The 24223-nt window shown below is 52.7% G+C and overlaps 1 protein-coding gene across 1 annotated transcript in view; it reads left to right on the top strand.

The window, feature by feature from the left end:
* Positions 1 to 24223, top strand: part of STK10 (serine/threonine kinase 10) — a 126301-nt gene that overhangs the window by 8481 nt on the left and 93597 nt on the right. The window contains exon 2 of the mRNA XM_004464768.5: positions 14351 to 14515. Within this exon, the coding sequence (XP_004464825.2) occupies positions 14351 to 14515 (165 nt within the window). The remainder of the gene's footprint in view (positions 1 to 14350; positions 14516 to 24223) is intronic.

Below are 24223 nucleotides of genomic sequence, written 5' to 3'. Positions count from 1 at the left end.
CAAACAAGGGAGTGCAGGGCACACCCGGCTTCCTCCCTGTCCCTCAGAGGGCCCAGCTGTGCTGGTGCAGGCCCTGGGACCGTGCAGGCTCTGGGACCGGCTCTGCGCTTTCTCCCAGCCTCCCCTCCTCCCTGCTGCCCGGCCTTGGGCAAGTCGCCTCACCTCCCTAAGCCTGTTTCTTAAGCTACAAAACCAGGATCAAAACAGTCCATATCTCAGAGCCTTACGTGAGGATTGAACCGTAGAAGCCCCTTAACCTGCCTGCGGGGAGGAAGTGAGCCGTCGCTGGGACTCGATGGGAGCTGGGGGTTGTTCGTGTTTCGATGGTTGACTAGATCCTCTGGCTTCCTGAGGACTGGTCGAGGCAGATTCCCCTGGGGTCCTGGCTCCCCCCTCGCCTGCTGATTACACCTGAGGATGCTCCTGGGGGTCATCTGCGTGGGGGTCAGCCTGGAAGCTATTGCTGTCTGGTGTTAGGAAGTAAACAGCATTTGATGAGGAGGAGGAGGGCTCCATCCCAGCTTTCGAGATATTCGCTGCCCTTGCAGAGGGGCAGGAGCAAGTTGAACTTGCATATGTAAGGCCTCAGCTTTGAGCCTGCTCAAGGTCAGAGTCAAGGGCAGCCGTGGGTGCCCCATGCAACTGGAATTGCTGCACCCATGCCCTTGGAGAAGACGCCAAGGCTGGTGCCTGGCTCCCCTGTGCTCTCCTTCCTGGAAAGCTCTAGCCTTTCTTGTCTGGGCGCCCAGGCCCATTGCTTGGCCCTCGGTGGTGGGGGTCCTGCCGAGGCGGGACCCCGTCAAGCAGGCACGCCTCCCCGCTCAGCCCTGAGATGCTTCTGTCTCCATGTTGCTCCCTGGTGGGCTCTGGTGACAGGTCGTGGGGCCGCAGGCTCGAGGGTCAAGCTCCTGCTCCCTTGAGCCCCCTCACCTCTCCTCCCTCACTCGAGGTGACGGGAAGCCCTTCTCTGGGCCGAGGAGGGGTGAACCGTGTGCCTCCCTGAGGGGGGAGCTGGGACTCCAGGCGTGGTGCGGTCTCTGCCCTGGGCCCGTGGACCTGACCCTGCGAATGTCTGCTCTGGGGCCTGCAACACGCACCCGAAGGAGACCCACGTAGCACCCCCACCTCCCTTGTCCTGGAGCTCCTGACTTGGTGATTCTACTCATTCCCCAAATCCCACACAGTCCCCCCTCTGAGCCTTGGTTTCCTTGTCTGCAGATCGGGGGGGGGGGGAATATTACCTTTCACAAGTGGGACATGAGGCATCTTCACACTCGCCTTCTCGGGAGGCCAGTGCCCGAAGTCACACAGCCAGGACTGGCCCGAGCCCAGCTGCACCTCTGAATCGATGGCTGGTGTTGGTGAGGGCAGGGGGCGCAGCCAGGGTGGGTGGAGATTGGCTCAGCCTTCGGGAGACCACTTTGGAAACATGTAAATCAGGTGGTGGACTCTGCTAAGTGGCCAGAAAATAGGGCAAAAGGGTCAAATCGACGATGGTCTCGCCACCCAGTGGAAGAGTTGGCAGCGATTGGAAATGACATTGAGGGGAGTGGGTGTAGCCAGTGGTTGAGCGCCTGCTTCTTCCCACGTAAGAGGCCCCAAGTTCAATCCCCGGTATCTCCTGAAAAAAAAGAGGATGTTGAACAGTGCTTTGTCACCCAAAGGGCTATCTGTGACGTACTGTAAGTATGGAAGAATATATTTGTTGGGAGAGAGATCATGATAATGAACAAACATTTGCCTTGTACTTACTCTGAGCCCAGCCCTGTTCTCAACACCTTTCATATATGAACTCTGAAGGCTCACAGCAGCTCCGCAAGGCGGGAGCTGGTAACATCTGTATTGTACAAATGAGGAAACTGAGGGACAGCGAGGTCACTGGCATAAGTCCCCCTGGGGTGTCATTGGCTGGATTGCCAAGCAAATTTGGGTACACCCATATTGTGAAACACTAGGAGAAGCTGCTTCAGAGTGCTGAAGGTGGTAATCTCTGGGATTGCTTGTGGTTTTGATTTTCTTCTCTGTGCCATTATGTTTTTAAGATCCCCTGTGATGAGGGTGTGTTACTTGTACAATAATAATAATTTAAAAACAGCACAAAAAGTACTGCTTACCAAAAAACAAACAGGGTACCTTACCCCTCTGAGCTTTGTAACTGTCTAGAAAACAGAGTTGCTAGCAGGACACAGCTCCCAAGACCGTGATGCAGGTGAAGTGAGTTAAAGCTTAAAGACGCCTTAACGGTGGTGCAGGGGCCAGAGAACGCCCTGAGACAGGGGCTTCCTTCTGCTCTCCCTCCCCTGTGCTCAGGGGCCCCGTCCTCTCCTGTTGACCGCAGGAGCCCGGGACAGCGCGCAGTGGTGGCCCCACAGAGCCGGAGCCCACATTCACCTCTCCGGCCTCACAGGAGCCTGGGACAGCGCACAGTGGTGGCCCCACGGAGCCGGAGCCCACATTCACCTCTCCGGCCTCCTTTATCAGGGTACGCGGCTTGGATTCCCCATCACCTCTGAAGAGCCGAAGTCTCCCACGTCCCCGGCCAAGTTGGACGGGCTGCCCGGGTTCACGGCCAAGGGCATGACTTGGTATCTTTGGGGCCGGTGCCGTTCTGGTTTTAGATTTTCATTTGCTGGCTCAGAAGGAGTTGGGTGGCTCAGCCTGTCCCCGCCTGCCAGGAGAGCTGGGCAGGCTTCTCCCCCAGGCGAGAGGATTACACGCACGTCTCTGGAGGGGTGTCCCTCCTCCGCTTTTGTGCTATCCTTAAGTGTCGCTTGTTGTGAAACTCAGCCGTCTCGTTTGTCGCGGAGCTGAAACCTGGCACTGCAATTATTGATCTGGAAGTGTTTTCACTCCCCTTGGCAGGGCTTGTGAGCTGTGGGCCTCCTGGCCCCAGCCGGAAAGCTCTGCCTTCTTCAGGGTAAAGAGGTGCTGCCTTCCGAAATGAGGCAACAGCTCGGGATTCAGAAATCTGAGTATGTTGGGGAGAAAATGGACTTCTTGTCACTTTCGGCACTCCTCTTATGTGGGGTGGCAGAGAGGCACACACAGCAGTTTCTTCATTCTTCATTCATCCACCCAGCCATTATTTATGAATACTTATTGACGGAGGAATAAGATACATTGGTGGAAAGATAAGCATGGATTTAGGCTTTTGAAAACAAACCGAAAAACAGTCCCCAGTCCCCAGAGAGGAGTAGTACCCAATAGTCACCTGACACTACAGTGCTTTATAAACTTTTGTTGTGTCACTAGAATTGTCCCTCTCTCCATTAGGAAACTAAGGCCTAATTTCCTGGCTTCCCCAAGGGTGCTTAGCTGCTAAGGAGTAGAGTCGGGACTTGAACCTAGGCCTTTTTTTTTTTTTTCCTTTTAAGATTTTATTTATTTATTTATTTATTTCCCATTCCCCTTATTGTTTGTGCTAGCTGTCTGCTCTCTGTGTCTGTTCATTGTGTGCTCTCTGTGTCTGTTCATCTTTTTAGGAGGCACTGGAAACCGAAACTGGGACCTCCCATTGGGAGGGAGGTGCCCATTTGCTTGAGTCACCTCCGTTCCTTGCTTGTTGTGTCTCTTCATTTCATCAGCTCATTGCATCAGCTTGCCGCGCCAGCCCATCACATCAGCTCGCTGTCCTGCTCGTCTTCTTTAGGGGGTACCAGGAACTGAACCTGGGGCCTCCCATGTGGTAAGCAGGTGCCCAACTGCTCGAGCCACATCCGCTTCCTTGAACCTAGGTCTTTTTATTTAAAACCCTGTGTTATTTCTATTCCACAAATCACCTGATGGGGATTTGTCCATTTCTAAGTTTGCCAAGATGGAGATATTGGCTGTTGTGGAGTAGGTACTAGTAAAAATAACTCTCTGACCATTGGGGAGCCGGTGTAAGACCAGGGGTGAGCCCCTGCTTCGCATATACGAGGTCCCGGGTTCAATCCCCGGAACCTCCAAGAAAGAAGAAGAAGAATTTGGAGGGAGGAGAGCGGCTCAAGTGTCTTCTGGAAAAGAGGAGGACTTGATGGTTGTCTGTTCCTGGATATAGCTTTCCTGCCTCTGTCCCTCTCCCGCGTCCCCCTATCCTCACACCCCCGGCTCGTCCTCCTACCTACCTGCCCTCCCCGCCATCCTTCCGGCCAGCCAGCCCCCACCCTCTCTCACATTCGCCCATGCGTCAGTCGACCCTCCCATCCTTCCATTTACCCCTTCACCCCTCCACCCACTCTCCCATCTTATCACCCAACTACTCCCACTCCCCCGCCCTCCTCCACCCCAGCCACCCACCCTTCTTCCCACCACCCACCCATCCGCCTGTCCCTCCAGCCGCCCCACCACGCGCCATCTGTCTCCGCACTCATCTCCCTTCTGCCCACCCACTGGTGGCTCTGTGCCAGGCTCTGTGGGGTCAAGCACGATGGATCAGGCCTGAGCTTCGCCTTTCCAAGCTGGTCCGAGTGAGAGGCTGGGAACACACGTGATCGTGGCTCCAGGCGGTCTATGGTGAAATATCTAATAAGGGGTAAAGAAAATCCAGTGGGCAGGTGGGCTCGGGTTCGAGGAAGCCCGCAGGGACCTTGTGTGGCTAAACCCAGGTGTGGAAAGAGCGTGAAGGAAGGCCAGGAAGTGGGATGCGTGGGAGGCCTGGGTGAAGCACGGGTGGGTGGAGGGGAGTGGTGGAATCCCATAAAGTGGGCAGGGGGCAGCTGGTGAGGCCGAGATGCTGGCCTAGGGCCTTGGACATTATCGTGACAGCAGTGGGGGGCCTTGGAAGGTTCTGGTAGAAGGTGGTGGGGAGGAGATGGGTAAGGAGGACTGGCCCCGAGGCAGCTGGGCAGGGAGCCCTTGGAGGTTCACCCCGGAAGGCTGCTGAGGGGAAAAGGCATCGGGCGGAGAGCCAGGCCGGGGGTGAGTCCTGGCTGCCGCTTCCTGGCGTGGGTGACCTTGGACAAAGCTCATTCTCTGCTTGGGCCTTGGTTGTCTCCAGTAGCAGGAGGTGGCCAGCCCCGCGTACCCCGTAGACACCCGTCCTGTGCCACACAAAGGCAGAGCAGGCCATGGCCGGTCTCGGGTTCTCCCTCCTGAGGTGCGCAAGGGCCCAGCTTCCGGAAGGCCAGGTCTGGTGACTCCTGTGGCGACGTTCGGTGCCCTCAGTTTGTTGGTGCCTTCAGTTTGTTCAGGGCCCTTCCCTGGCACGGAACGGGTTCTGCTGCGACTTGACTCCCTCCGCGGCTAGATTTCCTCCCTCCTTGATAGAGCCACAAGTCCTTTCCTGCTACTGGCAACAGTTGTCACCATGCAAAGATGAAGCGGGTCCAGGCAGGGCAGCTCTCCATTCCGTGGGAAACAGACCAAGCCCCTCCTGGATTCCAGCGGCCTGAACCGTGTTTGACACATGCCCGGCACAGCTGTCCAAAAGAGAGAGCATGGGGAAAATGGAAACCTTTAGCCTTGCCTGCTCCGTTCTTCGGCGCTGACCCACGCCTCTGGGCTGTTCATTTGACAGGTCAGCTGGGAGCCCTGCCTCCAGCCCTGCTGCGTGGGGTTGCCAGGAGACCACGTTAGCTAACGATCGATCGATCGATCGCCTGTGAGGTCCTCTCCCCACTCTCCCGTTTTCCTTTCCAGCAAAAGCCCACCGCGGAGGGCTGGAGTTTAAATCCTCTCGTGCTGGGAGCGGAGGTGGCTCAAGCCATTGGGTGCCTCCCTCCCACTGGGAGGTCCCGGGTTCAGTTCCTGGTGCCTCCTAAAAAGAAGACGAGCACACAGCAAACAGACACAGAGAGCAGACAGTGAGCACAAACAAGGGGGGGGGTGGTGAGAAAGGAGAAAATAAATCTTAACTGCTCTAGTGCAGCGTTCCTCAGTAGAACCTTCTGCAGTGATGGAAATGCTTTCTACTCCATTCAGTCTGGTAGCCGCTAGCCACCTAAAGTTATCAACTGCGGAACTGAAAACTTAATTTAATTTAATTTAATCTCAATTAACCCTGTGGCTCAAGTGCGTTCCCGAGAGATCAAGGGAGCCCATCTCTGGAAACATTTAAGACAGCAGTAAGGAGCAAGTAGTAACTTTCCATGGAGGAGCCTCTTCCCCGGCAACCTCAGCGTGTCCTCGCTGGGAATCCTGTGGGTAACTGCCGGGTGTCACTGGGTGACAATAACCCTCACAAACAACACTTGATTTTTGCTATGTTTCATCTCATCCCTGTCATAGGCACACACAGTTTTTCCAAAGCAATAGCTTAGCTACAGGTTTTTTATCCTGCCTACTACTATTATGCCTGAAATATTTTTTCTCATCACTCTCGTTCTGTTTATCATTTTTAAGGGTCACCTCCTGTCCCAGTAAGTTAAACTTTTTCCATTATTATGGACTTAGGTGGCTGTCATATAGCACATTTATTTTGTTGTTGCTTTTGGATTATTTCCTGGCTCTGCCTAGTCTGGAATACAGGGATAATTGACTTAAAAGGTATAACTATTTTCAAGGCTCTTAAGATTTTTTTTCAGTCTCTGAGGTTGAATCAGTTTACAGTGTTGTAGTTTTGCCACATTACTGCCAGCACTGGATGTTGTTATTATTGTCTGTTTTTGCTAATTTAGTAAGTGTAAAATGACCCTTTTGTCAGAAAATCCCATGCATTCTGATGGCCCATGTCCTGTTAATAACCACGGTTTCTGTTTAGACCCCCAGATCTGGGATGGTAAGCCAACTCCTCTGTGAGGCCTTGGTGCACGTCCGTTTGTACATCACGTTGAGCTTGGATGTGAGGTGGCCGTCGTTACACGGGTGTTGTGCGGTGATGCACTTCCATGGAGATCTGCTCTCTGTTCAAACATCCCCAGAAACAGGGAACCCATTTCCTCTTATGTTAGTCAGGTTGCTTTTGGTGGCAAGCGACAGAAGCCCAAAAGGAGTTTACTGGCTCATGCCACCAAAAGTCTGCCTTCAGGAACGGCTCGCTCCAGGTGCTCCACAGACTCTTCAGCACTCAGCCGTCCTCCTGTGGGCCCTGCGTCCCTCCATCACGGCCTCTCCAACGATGTGGGAAGACAGGTTACAAGACCGTCCCACCACTTGAGCAACCCTAGAGGGAAAAAGAAGCTGCTGCTTTCCTGATAACGTTAACAAAAATGCAAAAGAAAACAAAAGCCAACCAATCAAACACCCACAGACAAACCCTCCGGCCTTGCTTGGGTCACACACCCACTCCTGGCCAATGACTGGTACCTAGAGACCCAGTATTCTGATTGACAGGGCCCGGGTCGCGGGCCTGTAGCCACAGCAAGCGCAATTCCTCTTGAATGCCATGGACTGAGAGTGGGAAAGGTGGTTCCCAAAGGAAACTCGGACTTTTGAGTCTACAAGGGGGAGTGGATGCTGACCAGGCCCCCCTTTTCCCGCTCTTACCACCCCCCTTTCAGGATTCCTTTCCCTAGGGAAGTAGACTTGGCCCAGTGGTCAGGGCGTCTGCCTACCACATGGGAGGTCTGTGGTTCAAACCCTAGGCCTCCCTGACCCGTGTGCAGCTGGCCCATGTGCAGTGCTGATGCGCGCAAGGAGTGCCCTGCCACGCAGGGGTGTCCCCGCGTAGGGGAGCCCCACGTGCAAGGAGTGCGCCCCTTAAGGAGAGCCGCCCAGCGCGAAAGAAAGTGCAGTCTGCCCAGGAATGGGGCCGCACACACGGAGAGCTGACACAGCAAGATGACGCAACAAAAAGAAACACAGATTCCCGTGCCGCTGACAACAACAGAGGCGGACAAAGAAGATGCAGCAAATACACAGAGAGAACAGACAACTGGGAGGGGGGGAGGGGAGAGAAATAAATTTTTAAAAAAGTATTCCTTTCCCGGCAGCTCCACGGGAAAGAGGGCAGGGCCACACAGGGTGGTCCCACAGGGAGCAGGCCCCTCCCGGCCCTTTGGCTCCTGTGTCCTCTGTTCTGCCTTTGAGCCCTTGGCTCAGCATTCCCCTCTTGGACTCAGTTTTCTCATCTGCAGAATGGGGAGTCGGGCTTAGGGGTGGCGACCAAAGTTCCTTGTGGTTCCTAAGGTTCTGTGATCTGGGCTGTTTCCCAGGAGGAGGAGGAGGGAGGGGCGCGTTGATCAGCCGGGAGCTGGGCGAGGAGGACGGGGTCTGGGGGCTGTTGTCTGCTGGCCCTCGGGAAGCCCTCGGCCCCTGGCCGAGCTGGTTGGGCCCCTTGGGTGGGGCAGGGCTCCCGGCTGGGAGGGCTGTCCCACCTCCTCGGGGCTGGCCCTGTGTGCGAGCGGGCACAAGGGGGAGGATTGTTCCCACAGAGGTGACTGTGCCGAAAAGCACAAGTGGCCACTGTGTGTCTGCTCTCGAGGGTGTGGGCCGAGGCGGCGGTCACTGCCGGCCAGCGGTGGTGGCGGGCCGGGCGGGGGCTCCCCCTGTGCTGGACCCCAGCTTTGCCTAGGCTAGTGGGAGAGAAGGACGTCAGCGGCTACAGACAGCTCCTTGTTCTTTTTGCAGTGCCTTTCCTGTCACCTCCCACTGCCCTGTTCACTTGGACTACCCTTAGCTTTCACAGACCCACCTCCCTCCCCAAAACACCCTCAAGGAGAGGGCTGGGGCATCATTTTCCCACCCTCCTGCTGTACAGAGGGGGAAACTGAGGCCCAGACGGGACCTTTGCAGAATTTACAGGCACCTTCTAGCAAAGCTGTCAGATCCATGGACTTTGAAGCCATAGAAATCCAAATTCAAATCCCAGCCATGTTAATTACCTGCTGTGTGACCTTGGGCAAGTGACTTAACCCCTCTGGCCATCAGTTTTCTTATCTATAAAATGGTTTTCTCTTCATAATACTTCTCTCACAGAGTTGTAAAAATGAGTTGAGGCATCAAAGGGTCCTCTTTCACCCTCCCTCTATGCGACTGCTGACAATGCTCCCCTGCCTCTGAGCTGGTTTCATTGTCAGGCTCCCCTTGGAAGCACTGGTCTTGGGCAGCTCCGGGCCAGCCGCCTGGCCTTCCAGGCTAGCAGTAAAGGAGGGCTTGTGCAGTTGCAGTGGGCTGCGGGCCCAGCTTCTGAGGTGGTATTTCATTGGGCGACTTGATCACATGCCTATCTGTGAGCCGGTCACTGTGGCCAGAAGAAATGCATTGCTCCGATTGGCCGGGGTGAGGCCACTGCTCATGTCGAGATTTGTGGATGGAGTCAGCTCTCCTTTGCCTTACTTATTTTTTGTTTCTATTTTATTTTTCTATTTTTTATTTTTTAGGAGGTACTGGCGATCGAACCCGAGACCTTGTACCCGGGGAGCAGGTGCTCAACCACCGAGCTATACCTGCCCCCCCTCCCTTGCTGTAAAGGGACTGAGAATCAGGGTCTGCTGAAGAAGAATCAGGAAAAGGCGCTTTATGGTGTGGGAGGGTGACGATCCTATGGGCGTCTTCTCCCTCTGAGCAAAAGCTGTCTAGTTGCTAGAAAAGTGCTTCACGCAATATGGGCTCAATAAATAATCGATAGTGGAGTGAGTGAGGACTCTTGGTGTTGAGCATGGCCCGGGAACTCGGCTGGGAGTCAGGAGACCGCTACAGCTCAGTCCTGGGGGGCTCCTGATGTCTCTCTGCCTCGGTCTCCTCATTTGGAAAGTAGGTATGATGGATAACATCTGCCTTAATTGCTTGTGGGCCGATTAAATTCTGGCAGCCTGAGCGCCCTGCAGCTGCCAAGTGCTCTGCCCCTGCTGTTGGCTTGGTTGTCCTTATCTCTAGCCAAGGGAGATGGGCAGTCGCCAAGAAGGACCTGTTGTAGGTGATTTCGAGTGTCAGGCTTTTGGAGCCAGGCAGGCTTGCTTTTGGATCCAGCCTTCACCGCTCACTTGCTGTGTGACCTGAGGCAAGTTGCCTTGCCTCTCTGAATCTCAGTTTCCTCATTCCTAATGGGAATGGTAATATCTGTCTCCAGGGGCGGGATGGAGGATGAAATGAGAAATCCAGCTGAAAGCCTGCACTGACACGCAGTGAGTGCCCAGTTGTTGTTAGCTGTTTTTATCATCAGTGATTATTACGACTCTATAGCCTCGAGTAATGCGTTGCTGCCTTAACCGGGTTTTTAGAGAATTTAACTTTGGCCAGGTCACTGAATGTCCACGTTTTCTCCTGGCCTCTTTCTGGCAGGCTCTGGCCTCTGTGCAATCTGAGGGAGGTGCTGGGCAGCGGGTGTGCCTCAGTGTTGACACTGGCGGGAAGCTGGCTCCCGCGCCCAGTTGAAAACCAGCCCAGTATGCAACGCTGCCTTTCAGGCGGTGGCAGGGCGGGTTTGGTGTAGTCCAGGAGCACTGTCCCTGCCTCCTTCACCTGCTCTCCAGAGGGAAAGGAAGGGGACGTGGCCGTTGTCCAGCTCCGCTCTCCCCCCTAGCCCTGGGGAGAGCCTGGTCACCACGGTCCTTGCACACCTGGCTCGCACCTGGCCCCTGCGCCTCCACACCTTCTCAAAGGAGCGAGTGCCTGAACTTCCGTCCTGCGTTTGCAGAGGAGGAGGAGCCGTGAGGTGGCAGGTGGTGTCCAAGTGTGAAAGGAGGCTTTGTCTTTATGGGTTTTTTAAAAAGTACAGTAACACATATAGAACATAAAATTTGCCATTTTGAGCATTCTTAAGTGTAGAATTTAGTGACATAAATTACTTTTATAGTGGGGTACTACCATCACCGTCATCTATCACCACAACTTTTTCATCACCCCAAACAAAAACTCTCACCCATTAAGCAATACCTGCCCATTTCTGCCTCCCCCGCCCCCTGGTAACCTCTAATCTACTTTCTGTCTCTAAGGATTTGCTTGTGCTCGGTGTTTCATGTAAGTGGACTACAATATTTTCCCTTTTATGCCTGGCTTATTTCATGTAGCATGATGCTTTCTAGGTTCATCCATGTTGTGGCATGTATCAGAACCGAATTCCTCATTTTTTAAGGTAGAGATATGTGTGTAACTACTAAAGGTGTTTCCAGAAAGGAACCCTGGAAAATACTATTTGAATGTTTTGTTCCCAGATGGTCTCTTGCTGATGTAAAAACAGTGAATCTCAGGCTAGCACTCAGTCTAGAGGAGACGTCCTTATGTACAATAAATAATTAGTTGAATTAACTATGTGAAGTTTACTATTATTAATAAATTTTAACCTTTTTCAAAATGCAAGAGAGAACCGCATTCCTTTTCATGGCTGAATAGTATTCCATTGAATGAATAGAATGTATTGTGCTTATCCACTTACCTGCTGGTGGATGCCTGGGTGGTTTCCACCTTGTGGCTAGTGTGACTAGTGCTGCTGTGAACGTCGTTTCTGTTTGAGACCAGCTTTTCAGTTCTTTGGTGTATATGGGGATACCTTGTCTTTGGTGTTCCTTTGTGAGGGTCAGGAAAAATCGTTAGTAGGTACGTACTAAGTTGTGTGTAAGTTAAGTTTGTGTGTGAGAGAGAAGAGGCCGACAGACCCTGACTGACTGATTGATGCGTTTCTAGGATATTCTGACAAGCTTTCAAAACGGCGTTTAGTGGGGAGGACGCTGTGGAGGTGGGGCTGAGCGATCAGGGTGAACTCTAGGACCCGGCCTGGCACCCGGGAACGTCCCTCATGAAATTCCCGTGCTGGACCTTGGCCTTGGCGGGCTGTGGGTGGTCTCACAGGCCCCGGCTCGGAGGGGACTTTGATGGAGGAAGAACGTGGCTGCTGAGTGGGCGGGCCCGGGAGCTGGCGGGCCGGGACCCACGTCCTGCTCCACCGGGGACCTCAGCCCCCTCATCTGCCTATGAGATGAACACAGAGCCCGGGGGCGTGGGTGTGGCTCGGTGGTTGAGCACCTGCTTCCCAAGTGCGAGGGTCCAGTTTTAATCCCCCGTGCCTCCTAAAAAAAAGTTTGCAAAAATAAAAGGCATGGGTGATTAAAACGAACAAAAAACCCAGTGTAGGTTTTTGAGAAGATGAGTTAGCACATGGAAGAAGAGGAGATCAGCCCCTGTGCAGGGGTGCCCTTGATTGTAAATTTGAAGCGGTTGCTGGTTATCTCTGGAGTGGGACCCCAGGGACCTGGCAATTCAGTGATCAGAAACGTTTACCTTAACTTAGAATAAACATACAGAAAGGAAACGAACGTAAAAACCGCCTGTTTGTGTCAGTCTGTCAGCATCGCTTCCCTGCAGAAGGCTGCCTGGTGGGGTTCAGAGCCCCCCTCCCCAGCTCTCCCAGCGCCCCATCAGAAGCACGCTGGCTTTTCACGGTCTGTCTAGGATCTGTCTGTCCAACTAGACCGCGAGCTCTGGGACCACACAGAGGCCGCTCTGTCCCCGTACCGTGGGTGCCCTGCACAGGGCCAGCCCGCCGGTGCCCCTGCAGTGTGTGCCCACGGCTCCACAGCGCCAGAGGCCCGGCAGACGGCGGGGAGGAGACTCGGGGCAGGCACGGAAAGAACCTTTGAAGTTAGAGCACCCAGATTCAAGGTCGGGCGCCACGACCCAGTTCCCGCCTTGCGCCCTCTTAAGCCTTAACTTCTTCCTCTGCAGAGCGGGAGAACTGGGGGGATGCAGGTCCCCGTGAGGCTCACGCCGGGTGGCGCGAATGCTCTCGGTCATCCTGGGCGCAGTGGGGTTGGGTGCAGCGTCCTCAGGTCAGGTGAGAGTGGAGAGTGATCCATGTCGGCCTTGAGAAACCCTCGGGGAGGTGCCGCGGTGGAGACCTAGGCTGTTCTCTTTGAGCCCGGCACAGCCAGGGTCCCCTCTGCTTTGCCGTCGCTTGTTCCAAGGCCCCAGAAGAAGTGGCTCGCTCTGGGGGCCACGCGCTCTCCTTAAACGCTGGAATCCTGCGCGATGCTTCGGGCTCACGGGCCCCCCAGGGAGCTGTGGGACCTCCCTCCCGTTTCCTGGACACCAGCTCACTGAGTGGAGGAGGCTGGAGTTCCTTGCACTGGTCACTCGTTTTTCTCCCTCCGTCACTCCCTTTTCATCACACAGGAAGCGGTTGCTTTGCCAGGTGAAGTGCATCTAGGAAGCAAGCCCGCAGATACTGGCGGGCGCTTCCTTGAAACTCTTTTTGGGTCCCCTTTTAATGTCAATGAAATGATGGAAATAAATGCATGGAAACTCGCCTATTAAATTTTTTAAAGCAATACAGAGAAAGTGCCCTTTATCCCCCCTCCCCGCTTCCGGCCCTGCCGAGCCTGCTCTCAGGATGCGGGTGTATCTTTCCAGGGTTTTTCCATGCTTTTGCATACACACGTGAGCATTTAGGAACGTGGAGTTTTCCATTTTTTGTATAAGAACTATTGTACCACTTTTATTGTGACCTGAGTTTTTACTCAACAGTCTTTCCGTGCTGGTATTTGTAGAGCTAGCCTGTTCTTGGATTTTTTAATGGAACTGTTGTTCATTTTATTAGGTTAGGAATGGCGTATTGTGGAGAGTGTCCTTTTTTCCCCCTTAATTCAGTTGCTGGTTATTTTTGTAAGGGTGAAAAAGAGATCCATATTCTCATGAAAGAATTTAATCTTTTTGAAATGCTGTCTTGGTTAGCTGCCTTTTAACCGTTTTTATTGTGAGAGCATCCATATAATAACATAGTTTGCCATTTTAACCATTTTCAAGTGTACCCTCCAGTGGCATTAGTTACATTTACAATGTTGTGCTGCCAGATATCTCCACCATCCCTTAGCCAAACTTTGTCACCCCAGGGAGAAACCCTCTACCCCCTTAAGTAGTCACGCCCATCCCCCTCCCCGCAGCCCCTCGTTACCTCTAATCTACTTTCTGTCTCTATGAATCTGCCTCTTTTGGTTCTTTCCTCTAAGTGGAATCATATATAATATTTGTCCTTTTGGGTCTTGCTTTTGATGTTCAACATGATGCCTTCAAAGTTCACACCGTTGCATGTATCAGAATTTCATTTCTTTTTATGGCTGCGTTAGATTCCGTTGTATGGCTAGACCACTGCTGAGCTCGTCATCTGTTGATGGACACTTGGGTTGGTTCCACCTTTTGGCTATGGCGAATGATCCGGTGTGAACACGGGGGTACATGTGTCTGTTTGAGACCCTGCTTTCAGTCCTTTAGGGTATATACCTACAAGCTAGTCTTATATTTTTATTTATTCCATAGTCTGGGTGTATCCTACTTTTTTTTTTTATAACAGAATTTTGTTTCTCATGTGCTTCTCTGTGCCGATACGGTGGACAGCCCTGGCCATTGCCAAGAGCAAGCGCCCCTCGTTCAGCTTCTCCATCCTCTAGACGCGCGGCCTCCGTTTTCACGCCCGTTATCGCATGCCTGGCTCCCTGGGCTGGCTTCCAAGGGTCGGTTTCCTGCGCCGCGTGTCTTGACCTTCCGTGTCTCTGCTTTGCAGGCCAAGAACAAGGAGACCGGTGACCTGGCCGCAGCCAAAGTGATCGAGACCAAGAGCGAGGAGGAGCTGGAGGACTACATCGTGGAGATTGAGATCCTGGCCACCTGCGACCACCCCTACATTGTGAAGCTCCTGGGGGCCTACTTCTATGATGGGAAGCTATGGGTAAGGGTGCTCTGGTGCTGGCTTGTGCCAGCCTTGAGGTTCCTTGGCTTGCACCTCTGCCCCCCATCACCTGGCAATCTCTCTCTTTGTTTCTGCCATCCCTACCTTTGTTGATGTCTGGCTTCTTCCTGTGGCTTTCTCTGGTTTCTGGCTTCTCTCTATAAGGCCTCCAGAAGTATGGATTAAGGCTCACCCGATTTGGTTGGGCCACGCCTAAGTAGGATTTTAGGAGATCCTAATCGTAACTGGGTCCACGTCTTAAACATCATAACATCTTCCAAGGGCCCTGATTACAAATGGGTTCACACCCCCAGGAGTGTGGATTAAGGGTAAGAACAGGGAAGCAAATGTGGCTCAAATGATTGGGCTTCCGTCTACCGTATGGGAGGACCTGGGTTCAATCCCTGGGGCTTCCTGGTAGAGGCGAGCCCACACAGCGAGCCATGCAGCAAGATGATGACACAACAAGAAGAGAGGAGGGGAAACGGACTTGGCCCAGTGGTGAGGGCATCCGTCTACCACATGGGAGGTCCGCGGTTCAAACCCCGGGCCTCCTTGACCCGTGTGGAGCTGGCCCATGCGCAGTGCTGATGCGCACAAGGAGTGCCCTGCCACACAGGGGTGTCCCCCGCGTAGGGGAGCCCCACGTGCAAGGAGTGCGCCCCGTAAGGAGAGCCACCCAGCGCGAAGTAAAGTGCAGCCTGCCCAGGAATGGCGCCGCCCACACTTCCCATGCCGCTGACGACAACAGAAGCGGACAAAGAAACAAGACGCAGCAAATAGACACAGAGAACAGACAACCAGGAGAGGGGAGGGGAATTAAATAAATAAAAATAAATCTTTAAAGAAAAAAAAAAAAAGAGAGGAGAGAGGACGCAGGGGAGAGTCGAGGTGAGACATGACGGAAACCAGGAGCCGAGGTGGCACCAATGACAGGGAACCTCTCTCCAACATTGGAGGTCCCCAGGATTGAATCCCGTTGAAGTCTAGAGAAGAAAATGAGAGAGAAGACAGCAGACACCGTAGATCACACAGTGAATGGACACAGACAGCAAAACAAAAGGGGATGGGAAATGGTATAAAAAAGAAAAGGGTAGGGACATAACATGTCTTTTAGGGGAGGAAGGGGTGTGATTTAATCCACCACAACAAATTCTTAACCTCTCTGGGCCTTGGTTTCTCCATCTGTAAGACAGGATAATAATAGTGCCTAGCTCTTAGAGTTGCGATGAGGAGTAAATGAATGAGTTCACGTTGAGTACTTAGGACAGTGCCCGGCTTGTGCGAGCTGATTAGGTATTGAGGGGACGTGTAAGAGCTGATTCAGTGTTGGCTCTTTTAGCAGCAGTGGAAGTGGAGGCCCCTGTACTACCACGGCTGCTGCTTCTCCCTGGGGGTTCAATAGCAGCAGTAAAGCAGGGGCTCTCCGTAGCAGTTTGATATGGTTATGAATCCCAAAAATAGGTACTGGATTATGTTTGTAATCTGGTCTGTACTGGGGGCATGACTGAGTGATGATTAGGGCTTTGATTGGGCCACGTCATTAGAGCATGGGGACTCACAGATAAAAGGCATGGCAAAGGACAGAGTTGAGGGCATCTGATGGTGGAGAATTGAGCTGGAGCCCTGGGAAGAGAGGCCCTGAGCCAGGAAAAGAACACAGAGAATGGCGAGAGAGACAGAGCTGTTCGCCTGATAGTCTATAGCTGACCTCGTGGAGAGAGGCAAAGCCTAGAGAGCCTCATAATCTACAGCTGACCTTATGGAGAAAACAGAGGAGCTGAGCCCAGAGAGAAGCACGACCTGGGGAGAAAGGAACTCTGCAGACGTCGGCAGCCATCTTGCTCCAACACGGGAATATAGACTTTGATGAAGGAAGAAACTTATGCTTTATGGCCTGGTATCTGTAAGCTCCTACCCCAAACAAACACCCTTTATAGAAAGCAACCCACTTCTGGTATTTTGCATCAGCACCCCTCTGGCTGACTAACACATCTCTAACATCCCCCATCCTCTGTTAGCAGTCTCGTGCTTGGCTGGGCATTCCCGGCCTCCATGGGCACAGTGCAGGTGCCACTTCAAGCCCCACCTCCCCACCTCAGCACCACCCCTCAACTTCTAGAGGAGGATTCTGGGGTGCCCCCTGGTTGTCCCAGGACAACCTGCCCTGCCGATGGCCTTCCCCCGCCGTTCTCCTGGCATTAATGCCTCTCAGCCTGTAGAGCCCACGCCTCCTAGCATATGTAGGTCTCTCCAAAGCTGTTTTTCCCCCCAGCTAATATTCCCTATAGAAAACATACATATCTATGCCCCCCAAACTCTCTACGACATTTGTAACAAAATGATGTGCAGGAAAAGTCTTGCATCCATTCTCGATGCACTTGGAAAAACGTCAGGATCCCATGCAGGCGTTTGACAAAGGAGCTGAGGGTCAGAGGGGCCGGGCCTCGCAGATGTCGCTGGAGCGGGGAGGCCTGTCCAGGGTCACGTTACTGCGCACGGCAACAGCTTGTTAACAGCCCTGGTAATTATTTAGCGAGCGGGGAGGGAGATGTTAAGCTTTGCCCGCCCTGTGGTGAGAGTCCATCATGTATCTCGAGGGTTTTACTGTGTTGTCTTTTAGGAAATTGGTGGAGGGATTGGAGTCGACATATAATGTTTCCTAATTTTGTTTCTACTGAAATACTGGGAAACATACTCCAGTTCGTACAGAATGCCTGGTTTTTAGGAACACGACTGCTAACGCTAAAGGGGAGTGTCTGTTTCGTTTAAGAAGAGGATCCTGATGCTTCGGAAAAGTCAAAGGAGAGTTGAGAAACCACAGTCACAGTTTATCTTCCTCTTTTCACAGATTGGAAAACTGAAGCCCGGGGAGGGGAAGGCAGTGGGTCGAGGGGCTTGAGAACTTGGCCCTCCTGCCCCTGCCCAGGGCTCTGTCCTCCGAGCCTGGCTGCACTCCCCACCCCCGGCCCAGGTGAAGGCCCGCTTTCCTCTGCCCGGGGAGCCTCTCCTTGGGGTGCCCCTTAGACAGCAGAGGGGGCTTGGAGTACTACCACCACCACCACCCGCTGTCGGCTTCACGGTGCAAATCCCTCTGCTTCCGTTCCCTCCAGGAGCCGCAGAAGTGGAGCTCCCCTTTTCCAGGGGAGGAAGCAGAGGCTCGGAGAGGGTGGGTCTCTTAGTTGTGGTCATGCACTAAAGGCGACGGAGCTGACATTATGTATTTCCCTTGTCATAATTCAGAGCTGCTTCTAAAAGAGGCTTTTCTGCTCTTAAGAAACTACACAGATATTATATATAGGGTCATCAGAGAAAAATGAGTGTATTGAAAATTAAAAAAAAAAAAAAAAGATTTAAATCATCCAGATTTTCACCACCAGAGATGGCCGCTGATGACATTTGGAATATATTCTTGACTTTTTCTAAGCAGATGATATGTTCTGTATTTTAGACTCACATATTCCATGTTTTAGAAGAAAAATCGGGTCTCAGGGGGTAAGAAAAAAGCATCGAGGTTGGGGAGCGGATGTAGCTCAAGTGGTTGAGCTCCTGCTTCCCACGTAGGAGGTCTGGTTTCAATCCCCCGTACTCCTAAAAAAAAGTGTTGAGGTTAACCAGGGAGTTGTCAGAGTAGATTGGGCCAGAAGCCCAAGGATTTGATGTGGGAACATCGTCTGGCCAGGAAAGCCTTCAGGGGAAGGAGGATCCCAGCAAACTGTGTGTGTGTGTGTGTGTGTGTGTGTGTGTGTTCCTGTACCATACTTGTTGCTTTACCTCTTACTCCTTTATGTAAAGTACATTTGCATCTGTCCATATCTGTTAGGAAACACCTGCCTCTTCATTTTTTGTTGTTCTAAAGAATCCCATCCTCTGCTTATACCATCCTCTATTTTGGACATTGAGGCTGCTTTCTCTTTTCTGCTATTATAAACAATTCCATGCTAGACATCTTTGAGTTTTTTTTTTCTTGTCTAAGAACTACTTTAGAATAAATTATTAGAAGTGGAATTTAAAAAAATTTTAAGTGTCTATTGCCAAACTGAACTGCCCTCAGAGAGCCTCTTTTGATAGTAACTGAAAGAGTTCCCCCATAAGCCCACCCCCCACATACCCAAATACTCACCTACCCACTGTATCCATTTTCTCAATCACCCAATCACCTACCCATCCGTCCATGCACCCACCCACTCATCCATCCACCATCCTTCCATCCCCCTAGCCATCCATTCAACATTTATTGAAAAGCCAGTTTTTTACTCGTTAAGAAAACTCCTGTTATGTATCTGGTCTCATTATTGATTAGGGCTGTGTCCCAAGTCCATTGCTTTCCCAGGCCCAAAGCTAATGCCAGCAATAGCCACGTTTACTGAGGGCTCAACTGCTTATGTGTTGGGCCTCTTGCTATGCATTTAACTTGGATTATGGTCATTTACTCTTCATTCTATGAGGTTGTTACTTTATCCCCATTTGATAGAAGAAAATTAGAAACAGAGGCTAGGGACCTCTTCCCCCACAGTCCCCTCCACACAGTCAAAGTGGCAGCGCTGGAAAATCAGACAGTGAAAAGGAGCAGTTCATTTCACTGGGTTGTGACTGTCGTGAGACTGTTCAGATAGATACAGTGGGATTTTCTGTCCCAAAGTTGTCACTTTAGGCTGGTGGATGCTGCTTTAGCCAAGAACATTTCTTGCCCTCCTTTTCCTGTGGCTGCTCTCTCTGCAGCCTAGGTTGGCTACTTTGGAGACCCTTAAATGTGCTATCTCTTCATTTTTGAGCATTTGGCTTCTAGACATTGTGAGATCAAGGCAGGGGGCACTAGAACTGGGTTCTGAAGGCATTTCATTATTCAAGAGGGGAAGGAGTTTGAAGGAGAGAGTCCAGGCTGGGCAGACGTCTGGAGATGGAGAGGTGTGGCGTGTGTGGGTACTGGCTAGACTAGGACCAGGCAGCACACATCCTGAAAGACGAGGCAGGAAATTAGTGGAGGCCATGAGGCAGAGAGCCTTGATTGCCAAGGTGGGAGTTTGCACTTGACCTTTTAGGTTAGTGGCTCTCAAAGCCTGTCCCCAGACCAGCAGCGTTAGCATCACTTTGTTCACACAGAAGGACTCACTCGGAAACTCTGGGCTGAGTGGGCCCAGCTGTCTTTGCTTTAAGGCGCCTTCTAGGTGTCTCTGACACCTGTTTTAAGTTTGAGAACCATTTTTTTTTTAGGTAATGGAAATCAGTGAAAGTTCTTGCCAGGGGAGAGTTATATTTTCTTTAATTTAGAAGGAAATCAGGTTGGAGGGGGCAGGAGTAAAAGCATTGCGGCTGACCAAGAAGCTGTAAGGGTAGACCCCTTGGTCATCTTGGTCAGGAAAGGCTTTAGAGGAAGGCACTTTTGAAGAGGGTCTTGAAGGATGAATAGGAGTTTTCCAGAGGGATAAGAGAAGGAAAGGCAGTCTAAGTATAGGCACTAGCGTGCCCCAGAGCACAGAAGGGTGAAGTCGCCTTGTTCTAAGCGACAGGGTTGAAGAGTGTGGCCAAACGGGTGGTGTTTCCTTCTGTGTGATGGTTCTCAGGCCCATCTCGTGGCCAGTCCATGCCTGCTGCGTGGCTCTAGGAACAAGGTGTTCTTTGTGGAGTGTCTGACCAAACCAGGGCTTGGTTTTTGGAATGAGAAATTGGCTGTTACTCAAATATCCTGGACCCCATGCCCCAGCGGTGACAGCCAGCGCCCTCAAAGCTTTCCCCCGGGTGGGGCACAGGGCTTTTACCAGTTCCCCGGCCTCCCGCTATCTGACAAAATTAGCTCCTTTTCTTCCAGAATGTGTAACCTTAGCAAAATCCTTCCAGTGGTTTCATATCACCACTTCTGCTTTTGAATATCGAATGGCATAAGTGGGGGGAGGAAAACAACCCGAAATGCTCCAAGACAAGCACATCCAGTAGAAATACAATGTGAACCACATATATAAATGGAAATTTTCTTAAAAAAGCAAAGCAAAATAGGTGCAGTTAAATAATATTTGTTTAACTCAATAGATCAAAAATATTACTACTTTGCTGTGTAATGGATATAAAAATGTATGACTATTTTCCTTCTTTATATGTTAAGTCTTCAAAAGCCAGTGTGTGGCTTACACTTCAGGCACACCTCAATTCAGGAGCTAAATTTTCATCGGAAAGCACTATCTGTATTTATATTTCATCAGCTTTCTACTTGAAAAAGCAACTTCCCGTTCCCAAGCTGCCCCAAGTACATTTGAACGTTTCCCAGTCCTGAATCGAGAATCAGATTTAAGTCCATTAAAAGTAAACACGGCTACACATTTGGTTCCCCGCTTGTTGCCGTAAGCACGTTTCAAGTGCTCGGGAGCGGCGTGTGGTCAGCGGTTCCTGCCCAGAAGGGCACGGACAAGGCGGCTCTGTGCGCGGACACGCCGGGGCGCGCGGGAAGCGGGGGCGGCTGGCCTCCAGCCCTCCCCTGCTCTGCAGCTCCCGGAGCTGGCGGCCGTTCTCTGAGAAAGCCCGTCAAGGCTGGGCCTCTTTTCCAACGTGTATTTTGAGAGCAGGAGAGCGCGCTGTGCTGGTAAATGTCTAACGGTTAGCACTCTGGGAGGGAAAGCCCGGGGGTCTCGTATTTGCCACTTTCCGTGGCGTCAGTGTCCCCACCACGGTCGGCATCAAGCAGCCAGGTGGGGCCACAAACGCAGTAGCCCACCGTTCGCTGGGATTTCTGCTGTTCAGATGCAGTAGATGTAAAAAACCTCGAGGCAAAGCTACCGGTAAAAGCTCGTTAAAATAGCTAGGGATGTGGTGAGGTTTGCATATTTAGTATCTTTGCTTTTAACTTAATTTTTGAAAGTATGAGATTGATGTCATGTAATATTTAATAATGGTTGGATTTAAGAACCAGCTCACAAAATTCCTGAAAATGTAACAGTGACTCTCACAGGCTGGTGAAAATCCGACTCTAGCACGCCACCGGAGGGTGGTAACGAGACCGCAGAACGCGACGGCTGGAAGTCATGCAACCAGTCTGCTCATTTGAAACATGAGACAGTTGTGGACCAGAGAGGGACTGAGATTCACCCAAGGCCACACAGCAAATGAAGTCTCCAGGCCAGACCAGCAGGTGTCCTCAGATCACGTTGAGAGACCCCTTCTGGGAAGTCCTGCTATGGCTCCCCAGTGCCCCCAGAATATATTCTAAACCCTGGTACACAAGGCTTTCCTGGGCTGCCCTGTGCTGGAACCGTCCCAGCTCTCACTTGTCCAGCTGTGCCAAACTGCTTGCAGGAGGCACCGCCAGGCCCTTGCTCTTCTGGCGCTTTCTCCCGGGAGTGCCCTCCCCACTGTTAGCTTTGAAGAGTCAGCAGCAGTATCGCGGCCTGCACGAGGCCGTTTCGATCCTTGCCCTGGACCTCTAGGTGGAATTTATCTCCTGTCCTCCGCCTCCTCTCCGCTCCATTTGTTTTCTCTCACCTCCCAGTAATATTGTAGAGTAGTTCTCGGTCTTGGGGCCTGGTCCAGGGCAGGTGCTCAGCGGAAGGCACGAGGGTGCAGCTGGGCCCCGGGAAGGCGGCTGAGGCTGCTGGGACCGTCCCCACCTGGGGAAACTGAAGGCAGGGACTGGCCCACGGTCCACGAAGCCTGTCCTCTGGCAGGGGCAGTTCTGCTCCTGCTGGGGGGAAGGGGAGGAGGGAGGCTCAGTCCCCTGCTGGATGACTTTTGGAGGCCCCTTGGAATGGGTTCCTCCTTATCACTGGTCTTGCTCAGCCTATGAGTGGAAGAAAAATAAACGTCGAAATGTGATAGAGGTTCCTGGCAGGGGGGGCCAGGGGCAGATGCTTTAGATAGGGTGGACCCAAAGCACAAGGGGGAGGCAGTCCTGCAAACACTGTAGGGCAGAGGCACGGGAGGTGCAAAGGCCCTGTGGCAGGGGCCGTGTGGCCAGAGGAGGACAAACAGCAGCTACCGTGGCTGGAGCACAGCAAAAGGAGAGAGGCAGAGAGTCACACGAAATGAGGCCGGATTATCGGTGGCCTTGAGTGCTTGTGTGCTGGTCCCTTCTACAAGCTGGGGATTCAGCAGTGAACAAGAGATACTGTCCCTGCCCTCACGGAGTTTCCAACCTGGTGGGAAGACAGTCGATAAGCACATAAATCAGCTGACAATAATGACCACAGTGGGTTTAAAATCAAAACCCATCGGGAGGTGTGGCCCAGGGCCCCGAGAGCCCCCTTAGGTGCTTAGTGAGGGAAGCCAGTCGAGGAAGGTGGTAAGAACGAAGGCCCGAGGGGAGAGCGTGCTGACCGTGTTCGAGCAGGAGGAGGCCATTGTGGCTGGGTGGGGAGCAGGGAACGTGGAGGAGTTGGAGTGGGGGGTGGGCGTTCGAACCTTATTGTCGGGGTTGGGAAGCAGGGCGGGGTGCCCCGTCTGCCTTGGCTGAATCCCTGTGATTCCTTCTCCATGACTCTCGTGCATCTGCCCTGCTTTGCCCTGCCCTGGGGTGGATGAGCCAGGGCCGGTCGTGGTGCCACATGGAGACCTCTGAATCTCTGTTTCTTCGTCTCTCAAATGGGAATGTCTGATGTAACGTACATACCATAATAGAATTAAGCATGGGTTGCAGGTAACCTTCCATGGCAACTTGACTAACTTATGGTGCCCAGTTCTTTGACCAAACAATGGCCAAGAAGTTGCTGTGAAGGCATTTTATATAAACCATTACAATAAACATTTAGTAGACTTTTTAAAAAAGTAAAACGGGAATGAAGAGGATGGTACAACTCAGCGCGCAGCCTCGAGGTGGGGATGACTGGATGTGAGCAGCCGTGTGGTGTGGAGGGGGGGATCGGAAATGCCCCGTCCCCGCCTGCCGTCTCCAGCCCCTTCCCTTCCCTTCCCCTGCCCTGGCTGCTCCCCCGCTGTCCTGCAGTCCGTCTCTGCTGTGCCGGAGACGGAAGGACAGTCCCCAAGGACGTCCACACCCGAATCCCCAGCACCTGTGACTATGTCCCCTTCCTTGGCAAAGGGACTTGCAGGTGCAGTTCAGTGAAGGCTTTTTTTTTTTTTAAAGATTTATTTATTTATTTCTGCCCCGCCCCAGTTGTCTGTTCTCTGTGTCTGTTTGCTGCGTGTTCTTCTTTGTCCGCTTCTGTTGTTGTCAGCGGCACAGGCATCTGTGTCTCTTTTTGTTGCGTCATCTTGTTGTGTCAGCTCTCCATGTGTGTGGTGCCATTCCTGGGCAGGCTGCACTTTCTTTCGCGCTGGGCGGCTCTCCTTGCGCGTGGGGCTCCCCTACGCGGGGGACACCTCTGCGTGGCACAGCACTCCTTGCGCGCATCAGCACTGCGCATGGCCAGCTCCACACGGGTCAAGGAGGCCCGGGGTTTGAACCGCGGACCTCCCATGTGGCAGGTGGATGCCCTAACCACTGGGCCAAGTCCGTTGCCCTCAGTGAAGGCTTTTGAGAGGAGATTCTCCCGCCTTGTGCAGCTGGGCCCGGCGTAACCACAGGCCTCCTGCGGGAGGAGGCGGGAGGCAGGCAGGCGTCAGACCACGTGGCAGCGAAAGCACGTCGGCGCGAGGCGCGAGGCAGCCAGGAGCCGAGGCCCGCGGGCAGCCTCCGGACCTGGGGCGGTGTCTCCCTCGGCACCTCTGGGGCGACCCAGCCCTGCCCGCGCCTGGACTGGAGCCGGGGTGGCTGCTTGGGGGCGG

The sequence above is a fragment of the Dasypus novemcinctus genome, chromosome 2 (assembly GCF_030445035.2).
Source record: "Dasypus novemcinctus isolate mDasNov1 chromosome 2, mDasNov1.1.hap2, whole genome shotgun sequence".
NCBI classification, from domain to species: Eukaryota; Metazoa; Chordata; class Mammalia; order Cingulata; family Dasypodidae; genus Dasypus; species Dasypus novemcinctus.
The sequence above is the reverse complement of the archived record's forward strand: the minus strand, read 5'-3'. Positions and strand labels throughout refer to the sequence as shown.